General features: G+C 35.2%; 1 protein-coding gene across 2 annotated transcripts; it reads right to left on the bottom strand.

Annotated features, from left to right (window-relative positions):
* Nucleotides 1-2,128: 2,128 nt before the first annotated feature.
* On the bottom strand, nt 2,129-18,695 carry TRMT10A (tRNA methyltransferase 10A). Of its 2 annotated transcripts, none has more exons than XM_033178194.1 (8): nt 18,548-18,695; nt 14,102-14,309; nt 12,992-13,154; nt 12,291-12,362; nt 11,100-11,174; nt 8,592-8,741; nt 5,428-5,533; nt 2,129-3,898 (listed from the first exon to the last, which is right to left on the bottom strand). In XM_033178194.1, the coding sequence occupies exons 2-8, from the start codon at nt 14,284-14,286 to the stop codon at nt 3,630-3,632; spliced, it is 1,020 nt and encodes a 339-aa protein (XP_033034085.1). In that variant the 5' UTR covers nt 14,287-14,309; nt 18,548-18,695; the 3' UTR covers nt 2,129-3,629. The 2 variants fall into 2 exon arrangements, with proteins under 2 accessions (XP_033034085.1, XP_033034095.1); XM_033178204.1 differs by lacking the exon at nt 18,548-18,695 and adding an exon at nt 18,193-18,511.
* Nucleotides 18,696-18,699: the final 4 nt, after the last annotated feature.

Raw genomic sequence — 18,699 nt, forward strand, 5'->3', positions numbered from 1 at the left:
ATGTGTTGGACCTTATCCAATGTTAAGATTGTGACTTGTGACTTCATTTTATAGCCTGGTATGTCTTTTTCTATTTTTTATTTTCAATATTGCTGAGTAGCTTTAAATACAGCATGTATTTTTTTTAAATCCAATCTGGGAGATTTTTGGATCATTTAAATTTGCTGATAGGACATATAGATTTTGTTGTGTGATTGTATTTTATGTTAGCATTGTTTTTGTTGCTTTTATAAATGTTTCACTAAATGATCTGTAATTTCCTTGTTTTGTTTAGTGAGTGTTCATTTGGTAACTTAGAAAGTTTACATTTTAAAAATCTTACCTAAGCCTGGGTTCCTCAGAAAGTATAGCCTGAAACAAAAGCCTATATGTTATTACCATTTTAGGGCAGGCAATGTCAAAAAGACTGACAAACAAGGGAAATGAGGCAAGAAATGAGAAAGCCAATAGAATTGTTAGCTACTGCTTGACAATTGTTTGCTCAAGCCCTGAGAGAGAGTAAATGGAGTAACATTTCCATTTTACATATAAAAACACTGAGACCTAACAAAGGTTGAATAACTCATCCAAAGTCTCACAACAGTGGCAGTGGCAAGATTTATGCTTAGTCCAATTCCCTACTGTTTCCACTGATTCTGTCAATATACCACCTTTTGATTCTGTCACTGCTTCTCTTCTTCACATTAGATGACTACTGTGTTTGTCTGGTAATGAGACAGGGAAACAGAGATAAATACCTGCATGCTAACTGAAATCAAAGTTTAATGACTACTGTATGCCTTTACTGCCCTTAATCTGAATCCCTGCCATTCTCTTTTCTTTTTTTCTTTATCTCATTTTACACCTGTTGTCTGTATACTTTCTCAGGGCTCTATAGACAATTCTTGCCTTTTATCTACATCATTTCTGTGATCGTTTCTGTCTATAAAGTGAAATAGTATGTCCTTTTGCTTTATAATTGCCAGTCACTGGTGGATTTCATCATTGTTCATTCACCTCCCAAAAGATGTTTATTCAGTAGAATTACTTTCTTTTCTCGTTTTTGGTTTTTCCATTCTGAGCATTTTCAAATGCTATAATGTCAACAGCACCAACCTCTGGAGAATCAGAATGAAGCATGGTTCTTCTCTTAAGAATGAGCTTGCTTTATGATGACTGTAGGTTATTAAAGAAATTAAATGTGAGGAAATTCTATATTTCCACAGACATATTTTTTGATGCATTTATTTAGGTAGTTTAATTCTCTACCTTTATTATGTTCTAACACAAGTAACTTTAATATTTACTTAAGTTTTAACAGATAACCTAAATAAACCAAAACAATGTTGAGAGAAAAGGATACATTAAAATGAGCAACAAGCTTAATATTCTTCAAACCAAAATTTTAAATACCTCAGAAACTAGTTAATCAAAAGAGGTAGTAATCTTTGCCTTCTTTTCGCCTTCTTGCCACCAACATCCTAGATAAGATATAGGCCTGTAGTGGGTAGAATTGTGTCCCCCAAAAGATATGTCAAATCCTAACACATGGCACCCTGTCAATGTGACCTTAATTTGGAGACAGTAACTTTGCGGATGTAGTCAAGATGAGGTCATATTGGATCATGGTGAAGTCTAATCCAATGCTGGTCTCCCTAGAAAAAGAGTTTGGACACGGATACAAACATAGAAGACAGGGTAGAAGACCACTTGACAACAAAAACTGAGATTGGAGTCAAGCCACTATAGGGTAAGGAACAGCAGGATTGCTGGCAACCACCAAAAGCCAGGAAGAGGTTAGGAAGTATTCTTTCCTAGGGCCTACGGAGGAAGCATGGCACTGGGACATTGTGAGTCTAGACATTTAGTTTCTGGAACTGTTAACACAATAAATTTCTGTTGTTTAAAGCCACCTAATTTGTGGTAATTTGTTATAGCACATCTAGGAAACTGATACAGGGTTTTTTTTATAATTAATAAAAATTAAACTTTTATTTGGAATGATTTTCCCCCACCTTTCATAATTAAACAGTGCCCTATTTTACATTACATAATTTAAGTAAAAGGCATAATATTTCATGCTAATAAACCACATTTACTCAGAAAAACATGAACCTTTGAAAAAATACAACTTAAGACATAAGCTTTGTTATTTTAAAATTGTAGGGCTTGTCTTTACTTACATATCTTGCCTATAGACCTCACCCTAAAATAGGTAACTATAATAGATTACTAAGAACAAAGTAACAAAAATAGACAGTAAATATCAGTACTAAATCCAATAAACTTTCTGTGTGTGTATATATGTTACTATGTAACATATATAGTATATTACACATTTTTAAAATACAACTTTTATATATTAAAAAGAAGACAAAAGAACAGCAACTCATTTTACCCAAACTCAATGAAGGCTACTGAAATCTTTTAGCTGTGACAGAGACCATTTTACCTTAAACATTTAACTGCATAACAATTACTGATAGGAAACTAAAACAGCTCCCTTTTACACTATTATTTTTTGCCAACATTCCCATACAAATGTTTAGTTAAGGATTTTTGTACTTAATAAAATTCAAATTGTTCTTAGGGTGTTCAACACAACCATTCAAGTAATACAATAAGTATTCAGTATTACAGAATAATAAAGTATTTCAGTATTATTCAAGTAATACAGATATATGGCAAATCAATCATGTTATCAACAACTAATACTGAGAACCATACACGATGAGGACAGATTAAATATATTTACATGCATATTTTCACATGTGTATTTGATTTATAAAAATATACATTAGTATGCATATTCTTATAGGAGAGGAGGCAGATGCACATATAAACTTTATTCATCTTAAGAGCCAACAAATTAAAAATATATATGGAAAAAAAATCACAGCTGCTAAAAGCTGTTCCATTTTAAATGCAGGTAAAGACAAAATTGATCTTTCAATAGCAACAGCCTTACAAAATAATTTAGTCTGCAAAATTCAATTTTATAATTGAAGTAACTTATCACCATTGTAAGAATTAAGAAAATGCATTAAAGAGATTCTCAACTCTTCAGTAATTACTTCAGAACCATAAAAAGGCATCACAAAGAAGGAACAGATATGTGCTCCATAGTCCAAAAGAAATGAACTAAGTCTGTCAAACTGATACTTCTTCCTAAAATTACTACATTTCTTTCAAGTAACTAAGTTAAACATAAAAGCTACAAATAGAGGGTAACCTACCATACACAACATTCTGATAGATTGACAGTATATTTATGAATATGTGCCCTCACAGATACATAGGCAATAGATCATAAAGATGTTGATGTGACTATAAAATTCAAAAACTGAAAGGTCAGAAGGCACATTCTAAAGAATATGAAAATATATTAATAAAGTAAAATTATCTAGATACTACTATTTGAGGCTTTAAAAACAAACAAAAAATACACATTTAAATCTTCTTATTCTAAATCAAAAATATTTTCCTACAAAGTTTAAAGGGCTTTTTTATTATTATTTAGGTCCAAAAAAAAGTTTTTAAAATTCACAACAGAAATAACAGAAAATAAAATGTTCTTCCAATTTCAATATTCTATACAGCACCTCGCTTTCTCCTAATTTTTCCTTAAACTAAAAGGAAACCAGGTAACATTAGTGTGGCAGAGAGTTCACTGTAGATTCAGTGTGATTTTCCTTATCCTGCTTTTCTTCACGTGGTGAATCTAGTTCATTTCTGCTATATTCCTCCTCACTGGAATCACTGTCCGATTCACATTCCTCCATCCTGACAGACTGACTGTCATGAGAAGCACTTTCACAGGTTTTGTCTGTGGGAACAGCTCCTTTCCGTTGGGGCAAGATAGTAAAAAATGCTTCTTGCCAGTCTCTTGTTTCCAGGTATTCCAGAATAATCTCAAACACTGCAATAAAGACAAACTCCATACATTTCTTAGCCAAGTTAATCACAATGCTGCACAATGTCTTTTAAAATACATTATCTTTGTGTTAAGAGTGCTAGTTTGTCCTAATAACTACTTTGTTCTTATCTCTTCTTTCTATTGTCTGTCAAGCCCAATTTGCCCCAAGTACTCAAGCCTGTTACCTCTTATCTAGCTTTTTCTCAGTTCAGTTCTTAAGCACTCAGAAATTTACCAGTATCCCATGTCAATTATAATCAATAAAGACCTTTTCAGTTTCTCTCCTACTCTTTTTTAGCCCCTTCACGTCTTTATCCTTTACATGCTAACAACCTAGTTAGCATTCATTTAACTTTCTTCATGTTTCCTGTAAAGAGCCACTCATGCTAGGAGCTCCTTGCCTGCTTTTTTTATTTTGTTTTTCTTTTCCCATTGGTTGTAGTAGACAGTATCAATATTGTCTCCAGGGTACTCACATCAGCATACTGCTGAAGGGCAAACCTGAATTACTTTGTGGAAAAAGTAATTTCCACTATATATCAAAGGTTTTAGAGGCAATTCATTTGTTGAATCAATAATTTCATTTTTATAACTCTCTAGAACCTGCTATATAGAAAGTATTTAGTGTATAAGAAGTTTAATAAGTAGTTGTGTATTGACTAAGAACTCGGCTTAAAATTTTTTTTGAAGCAAAGTCAAGGCAAAGACATGTACAAGAATGGATATGTTATTTGCAACAGCAAAAAGAAAAAAACACAATTCAACCATAGCAGAATGGTTAAATTATTGTATATTCAAATGATGGACTATTACATAGCTATTAACAACAAGTTTTTAAATTAATTAATTTATTTGAGACAAGGTCTCACTCTGTCACCCAAATTGGAGTGCAGTGGCACAACCATGGCTCACTGCAGCCTCCACCTCCTCAGCTCAGGTGATCCTCCCATCTTGTGCTGCTGAATAGCTAGGACTACAAGTACCCACCATCATGCCCAGCTAATTTTTGTATTTTTTGTAGAGATGAAGTTTCCTCACGTTGCCCAGGCTGTTTTCGAACTCCTGGGCTTAAGCAATCTGCCTGTCTCGGTCTCCCAAAGTGCTAAGACTAGGATTACAGGCGTGAGCTACCGTGCCTGGCTACCATTAACAATCATTCAATGACATGAAAAAATAAAGTCATAAAGGAGAGAAAATATCCCAGATTTATAACACTGTACGTAATATACTAAAAATCCAATTATGTAATAAATAATAATATATATACATAGGAAAAGAACTAGAAGTCAACACCAAAAAGTTAATACCAAGTATTTCTGTGTAGTAAGACATAGCTAATTTTTTAACACTTTTGTACATTTTCAAAATTTTCTAATACGCATTCTGTTACTTAAACAAATTATAAATGATTACATTTTACAATTTTGTCTCCAGGAAGGTGTAATACTTTCTACCTGTTCAAATATTAAATGCAATATTCTTTCTCACAATGTTCGCTCAGGTCTATTTTCAGCTTATCCCTTATAGCTTACCATGATTAACTGCCAAAACTTTTCGACTATTCATCTTCACAAAATTTCCAAGCGGGAGCTGTGCATGATTGATTCCATAATCTGATGCTTGTTTATATGTGAGTCCCTAAAACAAAGACACTGTGACTTCGACAAGAACATTAAATTATTTAAAGCTTCTGTAATAGTATAAATAATTTTTAGATAAGATTTATAGTTCAGAGACTATTACCTGAATGGGGGGTATGTGCGTGTTTTACTGCTCATTTGGGAACATTCTCTTGAAAATAAGTATAGTCAATGTGCAGAGCATTTGTTTTAAGCTCCTCAAGTTACAAATGAGGAAACCAAAGACATGCTTCCTGCCCAGTTACAAAGCTCCTCAGCAGCAGAACCACAAAAAAAATCTGGCTCACATGTCTCCTGATTCAAATAACCTTTCCCCATTCTACCCTGCCTTTATCTCAGTTTAAAATACAGTCAGTCCTGTACTGCATAACGAAGTCTTAGGCAACGACAGATTTCATTTACAGTGGTAGTCCCATGAGATTATAATGGAGCTAAAACATTCCTGTCACCTAGTGACTTTGGAGCTGTTGGAACATCATACTGTAACGCATGACTCATGTGTTTGTGGTCATGCTGGCAGAAACAAACCTTCTGCTAGTCACATAAAAGTACAGCACATACAATTATGTACAGTACATAATACATGACAATGATAATGAATAATTATGTTACCTGTTACGTGTTTACTATACTTTTTATCGTTAGAGTGTACTCCTCCTACTCCTAAAAAAAAATAATAATTACATATAAAACAGCCTCAGGCAGGTCCTTCAGGAGGCATTCCAGAAGAAGGCACTGTTATCACAGCTCCATGCATGTCATTACCCCTAAAGACCTTTCAGTGGACCAAGATATAAAAGTAGAAGACAGTGATTTTGATGATCCTGACTCTATGTAGGCCTAGGCTAATGTGTGTGTTTGTGTCTTAGTTTTTAACAAAAAAATTTAAAAAGTTAAAAAATAAAGAGGAAATTTTTTTTTTTAATTTTAAAAAGTTAAAAAATTAAGAATAGAAAGAGGCCTATGGAATAAGGATATATGAAGAAAATATTTTTGTACAGCTGTATAATGTGTTTATGCTTTAAGCTAAATGTTATTACAAAAGAGTCCAAAAGTTTAAAAAATAAAGTTTATAAAGTAAAAATGTTACAGTAAGCTAAGGTTAATTCATTATTGAAGAAAAATTTTTAAATAAATTTAGTGTAGAGTAAGTGTACAGTATTTATAAAGTCTACAGTAGTGTACAGTAATATCCAGGTCTTCACATTTATTTGCCACTCACTGACTCACCTAGAGCAACGTGTAGTTGTGCAAGCAGCGCTCATGGTAAGTGCTCTATACATGTATACCACGTATAATCTGTATTTTTAAAATCTTTTATATCATCTATGTTTAAATATGTTTAGAAACACAAAGACCATTATGTTACAGTTGTCTACACTACTCAGGAGAGTAACATTCTGTATAGATTTGTAGTCTAGGAGCAACAGGCTATGCCATACAGCCTATGTGTAGTAGGCTATACCATCTAGTAAGTACCGTCCGTAAGTACACTCTATAATATTGGTATCGCTTAATGATGTAATTCTCAGGACCTATTCCCATTGTTAAGCAACATATGACTGTACTTAAACTGAATTCCTATAGAATCACCATCATTCTTCCCATAAATGTAAAAAAAAAAAATTAAATTTCCAATAACACTACTTTGCACAAATGGCAAAGACAAGTTAAATGAAAACTTGAATTGAGAAATTTTAAATAACTGACTATAAGTTTTATTTTTCCCTGTCAATTAAAAAAATACAGAATATGAATTTCAACTCTTCTCAAAATTAAAATCTTTGAAGCCTATGTCTAACCAGAACTGAAATGGTCAAAAAACAGAGTACAGGAGAAAGAAAAGCTCAATTTCTCAACTGATGGTTTGTATACTTGGGTGGGGCGGGGGGGAATAATAGATTGAAGCAGGTGCTTTTGAAAACAAAATTGTTTTAGTTCAGAGAAACATAAACATGAGAAAGAATGTGGTTCTATATAAATAACAGAATAGAATTTTTCCACAAAGAAAAAAATAAAAAGGCTAAAGATCATTCTGATAAAATTCCCTATGATGCAATAGAGCTGCAACTGTCCAATTGGTAGCCATGTGTGACTACTTAAATTTAAATTAATTACAATTTAAAAAATTCAGTTCTTCAGTCATACTGCACACATTTCAAGTGCTCAACAGCCACAGAGCTAACATACTGGACGAGCAGATATGAAGAATTTTTTTTTTTTTTTTTTGAGACGGAGTCTCGCTCTGTCGCCCAGGCTGGAGTGTTGTGGCCGGATCTCAGCTCACTGCAAGCTCCGCCTCCCGGGTTTAGGCCATTCTCCTGCCTCAGCCTCCCGAGTAGCTGGGACTACAGGCGCCCGCCACCTCGCCCGGCTAATTTTTTGTATTTTTAGTAGAGACCGGGTTTCACCGTGTTAGCGAGGATGGTCTCGATCTCCTGACCACGTGATCCGCCCGTCTCGGCCTCCCAAAGTGCTGGGATTACAAGATATGAAGAATTTTGCATGCTGCAATGTAACTGGCAAAGTACAAAATGACATTTTCTTTTAGAAAGTGCTTTTCTGTAATTTTTCATCCAAATTAAGGTATGGATGGGAAGAGAGAAAAGTATAAATGAAAGAGAATAGAAAAAACATCCCATGAAAATAACATATTTAAAAACTAGTTAAGTTTTAAGGGCTTAGCAACTGATTAGCAGCAGATTCTTCTATCAATAAAGCATAGCATTTAAGCATGTGGATGGACTCCAGAACAATCGGCCTGGTTTCAAATAGCTGCTCTGTCATCTACTACTGTTGATTTTAGACTTAATTTCTCTGTGCTGTGAATTCCTTACGTGTGGAATGTAGATAACAATAGCACTAATCACACTGGGTTGTAGTAAAGATTAAGCAAGCTAATGTATGTGAAATACTCTGCTTAGCTCAAAAGGTGACTGGCGTATAGTAGGCACTCAATAAACATCAGCTATTGTTAGTATTATTGTTACTTTCAGGAAATGGTGATATATCAATTTTAAGTACAAGCAAAAGCAAAAATAAAAATTTAATAGTACCTTGTGATGGTTGTGATCTACTAATCCTCCAATCACATAGGCCTTTGATTCATCTAATTCCTTCAGTATATTAGGTGAATCTGATGTAAGATAAATCAGGTCTTCTTTTTTTATGAGTTCACTATAGTGCTCTGGTTTGATATGGATATCCTTTAAGACAATGGGGAGATTACTAATTAATAGGACCTTATGAAAGTTGGCTAAAAATGATTATTCTATTTTCCCAAAACAAATCCATTCAAAAACATATGAAACAAAGTTTGAAAGAATATAATTACAATGCATTATTTTGAATTTACAACATCAATTTCTTATAATCTCACATTTTGATCATTTAAATAGCCTCTTAATTTTATTTCCTCGTTGTTGGCCTCAGACCCCTCCAACCTACTTCGACACACTGATAGCAGGCTCTAAAAACCCTACTTTTAATGTTTTATCTTTTTCTGTGGGATAAAATCTAAACTCCTTAATTTAAAAACTCTTTCCTGAATATAGCACTAATCTACTTTGCCGACTTTGTTTCTGGTTCCAACAAAACAAATGCGTTTTTACTGCCACATATTTGCTTACATTGTTCTACGACGAAAGAATGCCTTCTCCAATTACTTCCTCTCCATCTACATGAATCATGAAAGGGAAATAGCTGGCCAGGAGCGGTGGCTCATGCCTGTAATCCCAGCACTTTGGAAGGCTGAGGTAGGTGGATCACAAGGTCAGGAGTTCGAGACCAGCCTGGTCAACATGGTGAAACTCCGTCTCTACTAAAAATATAAAAATTAGCTGGGCATGGTGGTGGGTGCCTGTAATCCCAGCTACTCAGGAGGCTGAGGCTGGGGAATTGTTTGAATCCAGGAGGCAGAGGTTGCAGTGAGCCAAGATCCTGCCATTGCACTCCAGCCTGGGTGACAGTGCAAGAGACTTTGGGAGGCTGAGACGGGCGGATCACGAGGTCAGGAGATCGAGACCATCCTGGCTAACACTGTGAAACCCCGTCTCTACTAAAAAATACAAAAAACTAGCCGGGCGAGGTGGCAGGCGCCTGTAGTCCCAGCTACTCGGGAGGCTGAGGCAGGAGAATGGCGTGAACCTGGGAGGCGGAGCTTGCAGTGAGCTCATATCCGGCCACTGCACTCCAGCCCTGGCGACAGAGTGAGACTCCGTCTCAAAAAAAAAAAAAAAAAAAAAAAGGAAACAGCTTATAGATTTAATTAATTCCATGTATCTGTTTCTACAAAGAGATACACGTTTGAAAACTTCTTCACCAAAATTGTCAGGTCACAGGTACAAAATTGAACAACAGCTGGCAGTCATGATTTTGTAAGCCACACTGATTGCATAAAAGACGTATCACCAGGCTCAGATGACATTTATCCATAATTTTTAATGAAACCAAGAATGAAGCAAAAGAACTCTCTACTAAAATGTATAATTAATAAATAGCCACTTTTCTGGAAAATGTTATATTATAAATTTAATAAAGGCCCCAAGAAGAACCTGATTAATTACAGACCAATGAATCTCAAATCTCTCTGGAAAGCTGATGGTATAAATGATAAATTTAACAAGTTGCAAAATAACTAAAAACATGCCTCTTTTAATTTATTACACTACTTCTTGGAAAAACAGGTACAAATGTAGGATTTGATAAATATATTGTACTTAAAAACTTAAAAGCCTTTGAAAATGTTTCATATCATAGGCTATTAATAAAATAAATGCCCTCGTTATGGAATTAGTGAGTGTGAAAGGGAAAATGTGTCACTGAGAGAACTGACTTTGAGAAAGAAAAAAGGTATAGGGACAATTCAGTACTTCTCTAAAAAGGATCAAGTTCCTCAGGGACTGGTACCAATTCCAATCTATTTAGTCACCTTTACCAATGACTGAGAACAATTTGGTCCAATAGAAAAAATTGTGAGGCCACATACGCAATTTTAAATATTCTAGCATCCGCATTTTTAAAAATGAAAATAGGTGAAATTAATTTTAACAATTTATTTTATTAACACAGTATACCCAAAATTTTATCATTTTAACATATAATATGTATTTCACATTCATAGCACATCTCAATTCACAATTCAGACTGTCACATTTCAAGTTCAATAGCCACATGCAGTTAGTGGCCAGCACAGCGTAAGAAGAAACAGAATGCAGGCACACTTCCAAAATTTAGAGCGACTTCATTTTTATAGGTAACATATAATGTATAGCTAATATGCCAGGGAGAAATGATATAAAGGCCCTTAAAATTATTTCTTTTTAAAAATACGTTTTAAAAGTTGACCATAAAATAGGTAAGATTTAATGAGAACAAATACAAGCTACCAGATATCTCACTCCCTTCTTCAGCATCTCTGATATGTAATCTTAGACTTAGGTTCAGAGATTACATCTGGAGATTGTTGTATTAAGTAGCATTATATAGAATTTAGGTACAAAATGTAGACCTTCAGAAACATAAAAATACTTGGAATTATGTGAGAGTTTATCTGTTTTAATTACCTTCCAGTTGACCCATCCTTTGTCATTTTCATCCATGTTCTTTTTCAGCTGGCCTCCATGGCTTGTCAAGTAAAACTGATAAAAGATTTGTAGGTATAGAAAGAGAGAACAAATGACCATTTAAGTCTAATGTTTTATTTCTCTCATCTACTCATCTGATGATCAATGAAACACAAAATATATTCTAACTTATCTAGAAAAAAAATTTGTGACATGCTTTGAACATACAATAAACTGTGGCAGAAATAGTATGTTTCGTGTGCATGTTTCATAACCCAGTAGCTGCAGTATCCCATTTACATTTTCATCCCAAGTAGTTATAACATGCCTGTACCTTAATCATCACTTGTCTGCAAATTCCCTGCTTCCATGTCAAGTTCCCACTCCTCTTTTTTTTTTAAACAATACAAAGTCTTGATAATTTTTCTTTGATTCTAAACCCTGATACTTATTTAAGTTTGAATCATGGGTAAGAAGGGGTCTACTACAGATAAAAATGGGGATAAAAGGACTATCATGAAACTATAAAACAAAAAGTACAAAATACAAAAATTTAAAATTACTATTACTTGGTAAAAACAAAATATCTAACCAAAATATATTAACAGTTCCTGGTTCTTAACATCAGTGAGCCAGTATTAATTTTTAGCTCACTTAGAATTCCAACAGAAAGATGTTATTCTTAACAGTAGCCAAACAGTCTCCCAAATCACTCCCTCATCTCAGCTTAAAAAAGACTTGACAAAACTCTCAGTGACTCAAAAGAAAACTAAAAACCTTTAAGTAGACAAAACCTATACAATAGATACCACAGCATATATCAAGCGGTGGCAGCCACAGCTTCTGCCTCTCTGTCCAATCTCTCTCCCACACTGGAAGTAATTGTAAACTGAGAAACTGGTATAAAAATATATGTATGTCCCATAAAGAAGATATTCAACTACAGGCAATGAAAAGGCCAATTTGTATAAGACTGATGATTACTGGAAAGAGTGTGTCTAAGATAACATATTAAAAGACGTTTAAAATATTTTGCTTTATTTTTGTCAAAACAGAAAACATTTTTCAAATAGGCATTAAAAAAGATTATCTGTAAGACTCCTGCAAAGACTATAGGAATCATCTATGTCTTTTGCCACAAAAGATATAAAAGAAAACTAGAGTCTGCTTTAAATTAATCTTCAGACATACCTGCACAGGATGCAGTGCCCGTCGATTTTCTGCGTAACATCGTTGAATCTGCTTATGAAGTTTCTTAATGTCCTATTACAGAGTTCAATTTTTAAAGCAAAGTTATTAAAATTGTCTATGGCCATTCCATGATCTTAAAGGAATGGAATAGGCAGAAGGGATGACTATATACATACAATTTTTCCTCTTAAATACAAATGCATTCTGATAAATGTTATTTGATTTCCTTACATGAACAAAATTACTATAAGTTAATGCTCTGTAAGTGACCCATTATTACGTATTTTGTATTTATTTAAAATGTTAGTTCATGAAAACAGTTACTGTCTTAAAAGACAACAACAACAACAAAAGACTTTCAGAGCCATATTACTATTTTCATGTTTTACCAACAACACTGGTAAAACCCCGCAGATCTTTATGATTAATAAGTGGTTAATTCAGTTCTGTCATCTAGACTGTGAAGTGTGTGTTTGTCTCTCTTTCCTGTCTGCACATATACTGACACACACACATATAAATATACATATTTATTATATCAATGCAATTTGCTAGCTAATTTAACTTAGGGGAAAGAAATTTTGAAAAACTTACGATTCATTTCAATACACAAATTTGTATAAAAGGGATATTACATATTAAAACAAAAATGATTCAATCTAATTCATACACCAGATTTTTCTGACAATGATTCATGATACCTTTAATACCATCAAGTCATCAAAACTACAGTCAATAATAAGGCGAAGGGTGCTATGAACAACATCTCTTCGAACACGTTTTCTGTCATTTCCATCTGAGTTTGATTCCATTTGACATTGTCGCTCCAATTTTTTCCTCTTGCGTTTTTCTTTCCGCTTTTGTCTAAAATTAGTAATTGAAATAACATTTTGTTATTGTGTATTCAGTTATTCACAACTCTTCTATATAAACAATAACTTCTAAAAATCATCAGGTTAAGCCATATGAAATTGTCACTTCTGTGACTATTCAAAAATGGTCAAGTATTAGCAGTTTTATACAGTACATCTAAAAGCTTCAGATAGGAAGGAAATGAGCTTCCAAAAATGATCTAAAGCTTTCTGTCTAAATCCTAACTATACCACCTGAATAGCTTCATTTGTTATTGGTATCATATTATCCCTAAGAAAACCCTCTAAATACTGAGTTTGAGTTGCACTGAATTTCACTTTCATAATTCACCTAGATGATTTTTAAGCCACATTTATAAGGTATAGAAAAAAGCAAAATAAAATTGTTCATTAAAAAAATTACATACTTTTGCTCTAATTTATACCAACTAGAGTTTATTTTCTCTCCACAAACTTTGGCATTTATCATAGTAACAAATTTAGACTGACTGTTTTCACCAAAACCTGCAATGGTTCTTGTGGCAAAATCAATATTAGGCCAAAACTTGATCTTTCTGAGTTGGCTGTTTTTATTCCATAACTAGCACATGGACACTAATTACATCCCTTATCTAAGTCAGTTGTTTCAAAAATTGTGCTGCTACTCATAATAAGGTTCTGCATGAGAAAAACTGTTGAGTGCAAGATCATCAACAGTGCTAAAAGATACCCCAATAATAATGTTAAAAAATAGTCTTAACAGCCAGTTGACAGTGTTAGCTAACAATATACACTTTTAGCTTCAATTTTTTTCCCTTGCGTTTTTCTTTTCGCTTTTGTCTAAAACTAGTAAATGAATTTTAAGTAACAAAATTACATTTAATATGCCAAAGGGCTATGCAAGGTCTAACATTCCATATTTCTAAATAGGAAGAGAGCATATACATTTGAAACACATACTTGCGGAGTTCCCGTTGCTCTTCCCATTGTTTCTGTTTTATTAGTTTTTTCATTTGTCGTTTAGATATTGGTTCACACCCTTCACCTAATCTTGGCTTCTGGCTTTCCTCTTGATGTTCATTTATGCCTTGCTTTTTGTCAACATTAGAAGTTTCAATAAATGCTGGCAACATTTCAGATGACATTATTTGGTGCCTCTGAAAAACAACTTTTGACATGAACAGATAATTTACAAGCACAAAAAGTTAAAAAACTCAATCAATATGATTAAAGTTAAACCATACAATAAATAGAAATAAAACTTTAGACAAATAAATGTCATTTATTGGTAACTATCATTTAAATACCATTTAATATAAATTAAATATCATTCATCAGCAATGCTAGCAAAGGTCTAAAGAAATGGGGTGTTTCATATACTATTGGTGGTCATGGTAAAATTTTTCCAGAAGGCAAGACATACATATGTTTTAAGAGCTTTAAAATCTCTATTTAGACACCCTTTGACCCAGTAATTTATTTCCTTAAATTTCTGTAAATAAATCAGAAATGCACACAAAAATGTGCACAAGAGTACATGCAATGAATGCAGTGTTAAAAAACAGTGAAAAGTTAGAAACCTTCTGAATGTCAGTGAAAGGAAACTAAACAATTATGGTTAATCTATAACATGGGCAAGGAATACTAAGCAGCCAGTAAAACGTATATATCCAAAATTATTTAGTAATAATTATTTAGTAAGGGGAAACGGTTATACGTCAAATAAAACCAAATGAAACAATATATACGTTACGACCAACTTTTTAAAAAAGGTATACACACACACAAGTTTAATTCTTACCCACGGTTTTCTACATTTTCTAAAGTTATGTAATGAAAATGTTTTTAATAAAACAAAACATTTTAAAAAGAGACGAAAAGCATCTTTTCTATAGTCTTCTTTAATGCTGTAGAATGAGGGAAACTATGAAAAGACAGAACTGATTTTTAAAACTGAAATCAATAATCAGGAAATAAATTCACTTGATACAAATTAAAAATAGGGCAATCTGAAAATGACTTTAAAATAAATTTGGCTGAAACATTTCAGAGAGGTCATAAGGGAATAATAACTATAAGAACAAAACAGAAAATTGTGATATAAAAGCAGGCTTTACTAAAAAGCAAAACAAGAATCTGAGAAAAAGAACAATTTGAAAACTAGGAAATGAAGACATAAAAAGTTCAACAGAAGAGACAAACTCCAGATTACCTGGAGTCCCAAGAAGTAACTGACGACTTAGAAGACATCCTGACAATCTGACTCAGGATGCAGATAAAAATAGAACAGAAAAACAATATGGAGGAGCAGTAAGGACTTGGATAACAGAATGAGAGAGATAAAGGAAAAAAAGGTAATTAGAGATAAACATATAGCCTTGAATGCACCTTTTTTTTTTTTTTTTTTTTAAAGCTAGAAAGTAAGGTAAGCACTCACTTTAAGAAACTGGAGGTGGGGAAACTGAATAAGTCTAAAAAGACTGCATGGAAAAAAAAATTAAAATATATATACGATTCCCTGGATCACTTTTATTTTCCTTTCTTTCAATACACAATACATTAAATAAAATTCAGCAATGCAGGTACCCAAAATAATACCGGGTGGAAGAAACTGAAAAGCACAATTAAAATTCACAGAAAACAAACTGCTCTCTTCATGAAATAATAATATTCCAAGAGAGCATTATTTTATCTGTTTATCTGTGGCATTATTTTCAGTTAGTTCTCTATTTTATTCAAAAACTACACATGTTGATTAGCTCTATGTGAAGTTTTTTTTTTTTTTTTTTTTTTTTGAGACAGAGTCTCGCTCTGTCATCCAGGCTGGAGTGCAGTGGCCCTATCTCGGCTCACTGCAACTTCTGCCTCCCAGGTTCAGGCGATTCCACTGCCTCAGCCTTCTGAGTAGCTGGCATTCCAGGCGCGCGCCACCATGCTTGGCTAATTTTTGTATTTTTAGTACAGAAGGGGTTTCACCACGTTGGTCAGGCTGGTCTCGAACTCCTGACCTCGTGATCCACCCACCTTGGCCTCCTGAAGTGCTGGGATTACAGACATAAACCACCAGGCCCGCCTAAATGAAGACTTTTTAAAAAGCAATTAATGTTTTACAGCTTCTGTACACCAGGGGGAGCATTTGCTTTTCCTATCCAAGAAGTCTTCAGTTAAATTTAATTTGACCTGTCATAGTATAATAATGTTTCAGTCTCTCAAATACAAGGAAAGGTCATGAGCTGGTCAACATCTTCATCTTCATCATCACCATCATCATCACCATCATCTTTTTAAAAACTATTCCTAATTAAGAAAACACACTGTACTAAGTGAAGTTTTTAGGCTTTAAACAAGCCAGGTGCACTGAGGCAAATGCAACAAAAATGATGCCAGCTTGATATCTTATAAATTACTCCTTATAGTATACTTTACAAAGATACCTACCAACTCGCACTGTCTACATTATACAGTAAGTATAATGTATATCTACACTGCACTATGTACTAGCGTGTTCAGATTACATGTTAAGCAAAACATAGCATTTTATTAGGTATACTTGCTTTCTAATCGTTTTAGTTTGGGCAATAATTTATAAAATTCTGTGGCAGTTTTTCATTCCTTTTTCACATGCAGTGATGCTCACAGTACATTTTCATTCATTCAACCAAGTTCAACAAATGTTCAAGAACGTATTTTACAGTAACTATAAAAATATTTGTGTGAGGTCGGGCGCGGTGGCTCATGCGTGTAATCCCAACACTTTGGGAGGCCGAGGTGGGCGGATCACCTGAGGTCAGGAGTTCGAGACCAACATGGCGAAATCTCGTCTCTACTAAAAATACAAAAATTAGCCAGGCGTGGTGGTGGACGCCTGTAATCCCAGCTACTCGGGAGGCTGAGGCAGAAGAATCCCTTGAACCTGGGAGGCAGAGGTTTCAGTGAGCCAAGATGACATCACTGCACTCCAGCTAGGGCGACAGAGCAAGACTCTGCCTCCTATGTGTGTGTGTGTGTGTGAAATTTTACTTTGGCATAAAACTTTAAAAATCTGTAGGGTTCATTTGCAGATATAGGTTATCAGGTGGACTTACAAACTATCTCACATTGTATTTACACATCTTAGCACAGCTTAAGGCAAGGAGGATACATCCTAAATCAATGAGCACCAAAAGAAATAAAAAGTTTTTAAAAACTGCATTAATTTATGGATTGGGATAAAATAAATATTCGTCGTAATTTATGACAGTCTCCCTTTCAGAAAAATCTCAACGAATGTGGGAATAATGCAGATTAGAATTAATGACAGCGACAGCGAAGGAATTTTTTTTTTTTTTTTTTTTTTGAGACGGTGTCTCACTAGGTCGCCCAGGCTGGAGTGCAGCGGCGAAATCTCGGCTCATTGCAACCTCCGCCTTCCAGGTTCAAGCAGTTCTCCTGCCTCAGATTCCTTGGCTGGGATTACTGGCATGCGCCACCACGCCCGGCTAATTTTGTATTTTTAGTAGAGACGGGGTTTCACCATGTTGGTCAGGCTGGTCCCGAACTCTGACCTCAGGTGATCCACACACCTTACCCTCCCAAAGTGCGGGGATTACAGGCGTGAGTCACGGCGCCTGGTCAGGAATGCCCTTTTTAAAGACATGCTGGCTAAACGTGGAGCAGCGAAAAGCCCTTTGTTCACTTCAGTTGTCAAGCCTTTTGAGCAGAGGGTTGGGAATGCAAGGGGCAGAGGAGATTCTTTCAGAAAGTGACAAGTAATGTGTTGCCATCCTCTTTATATCTCCAGAAAAACTCCCAAAATTTAAAGTTGTTCAGTGAAATCAAGTAACACTTCGATCTTTTTAAAACTGTCCTCAGCTCACAGCGCCTGCAGCAATTTCCCCTCGGGCTCTCTACATTTCAGAGAGTTCAGTCACGTCAGCCCTTCGCAGGAAAAATGAGGTAAGGTAGCTTTAAAGAGGTAAAGCCCACGGTCTCTAGCCACGAAGTGGCAGGGTCATAACACGCTTTCCGGCCCTTTAGAGTACAGATTTCCCTCTCATTCTTTGCAAACTCACTTTTAACATACTACTGGCCGATGGCAACCCCAAAACACACGCCAACGAAAAGCGCACCACCACAGGGGCGGAGCCTCGCCCACTCTCCCTTCTACGCTTCCAGCCAGCGTACGCATTTCAGAGGCGGGATTAAGCTGCCGCTGGCGAACCAAGGAGCAGCTGGGTAGGCCGCGGGAGGCGCCTATCAACGACGTCATTTCCTTCAGCAACAGCGCCGCAGGCAACCACTTCCACACCACCGCTCCCCTCTACCCCGGAAGCCCTTGTTGCTAGTCGGGGGCTGCATAGCACGCGCCCCTTTGCGCCCCAAGAATATCATAGTGCGGGGGAGCGCCAGCCAGTGCAGGACACTTACCGAGCTGAGGAGTTGATAGGAAGTGAAATCTCAGAAAGAAAGCCTTTCTAGGTTGGCCTGGTTACCGCTCACGCTTCCTTCCGCAGAAACTTCAATTCCCAGAGGCAGGGGCGGTAGTTACACAGTGGAGGCTACGGCGGTTGCGTCTTACG

Source organism: Trachypithecus francoisi, unplaced genomic scaffold (assembly GCF_009764315.1).
Source record: "Trachypithecus francoisi isolate TF-2019V2 unplaced genomic scaffold, Tfra_2.0 Contig01566, whole genome shotgun sequence".
Classification (NCBI taxonomy): domain Eukaryota; kingdom Metazoa; phylum Chordata; class Mammalia; order Primates; family Cercopithecidae; genus Trachypithecus; species Trachypithecus francoisi.

Coding starts and splice junctions, on each gene's coding strand:
- TRMT10A (XM_033178194.1), bottom strand. CDS start 14,286: ATGTCATCTGAAATGTTGCCAGCATTTATTGAAACTTCTAATGTTGAC. Junction 12,363..12,991: donor ATGACTTGATGGTATTAAAG/GTATCATGAATC, acceptor ACTCTGTAATAG/GACATTAAGAAACTTCATAA. Junction 11,175..12,290: donor GGGCACTGCATCCTGTGCAG/GTATGTCTGAAG, acceptor ATCTTTTATCAG/TTTTACTTGACAAGCCATGG.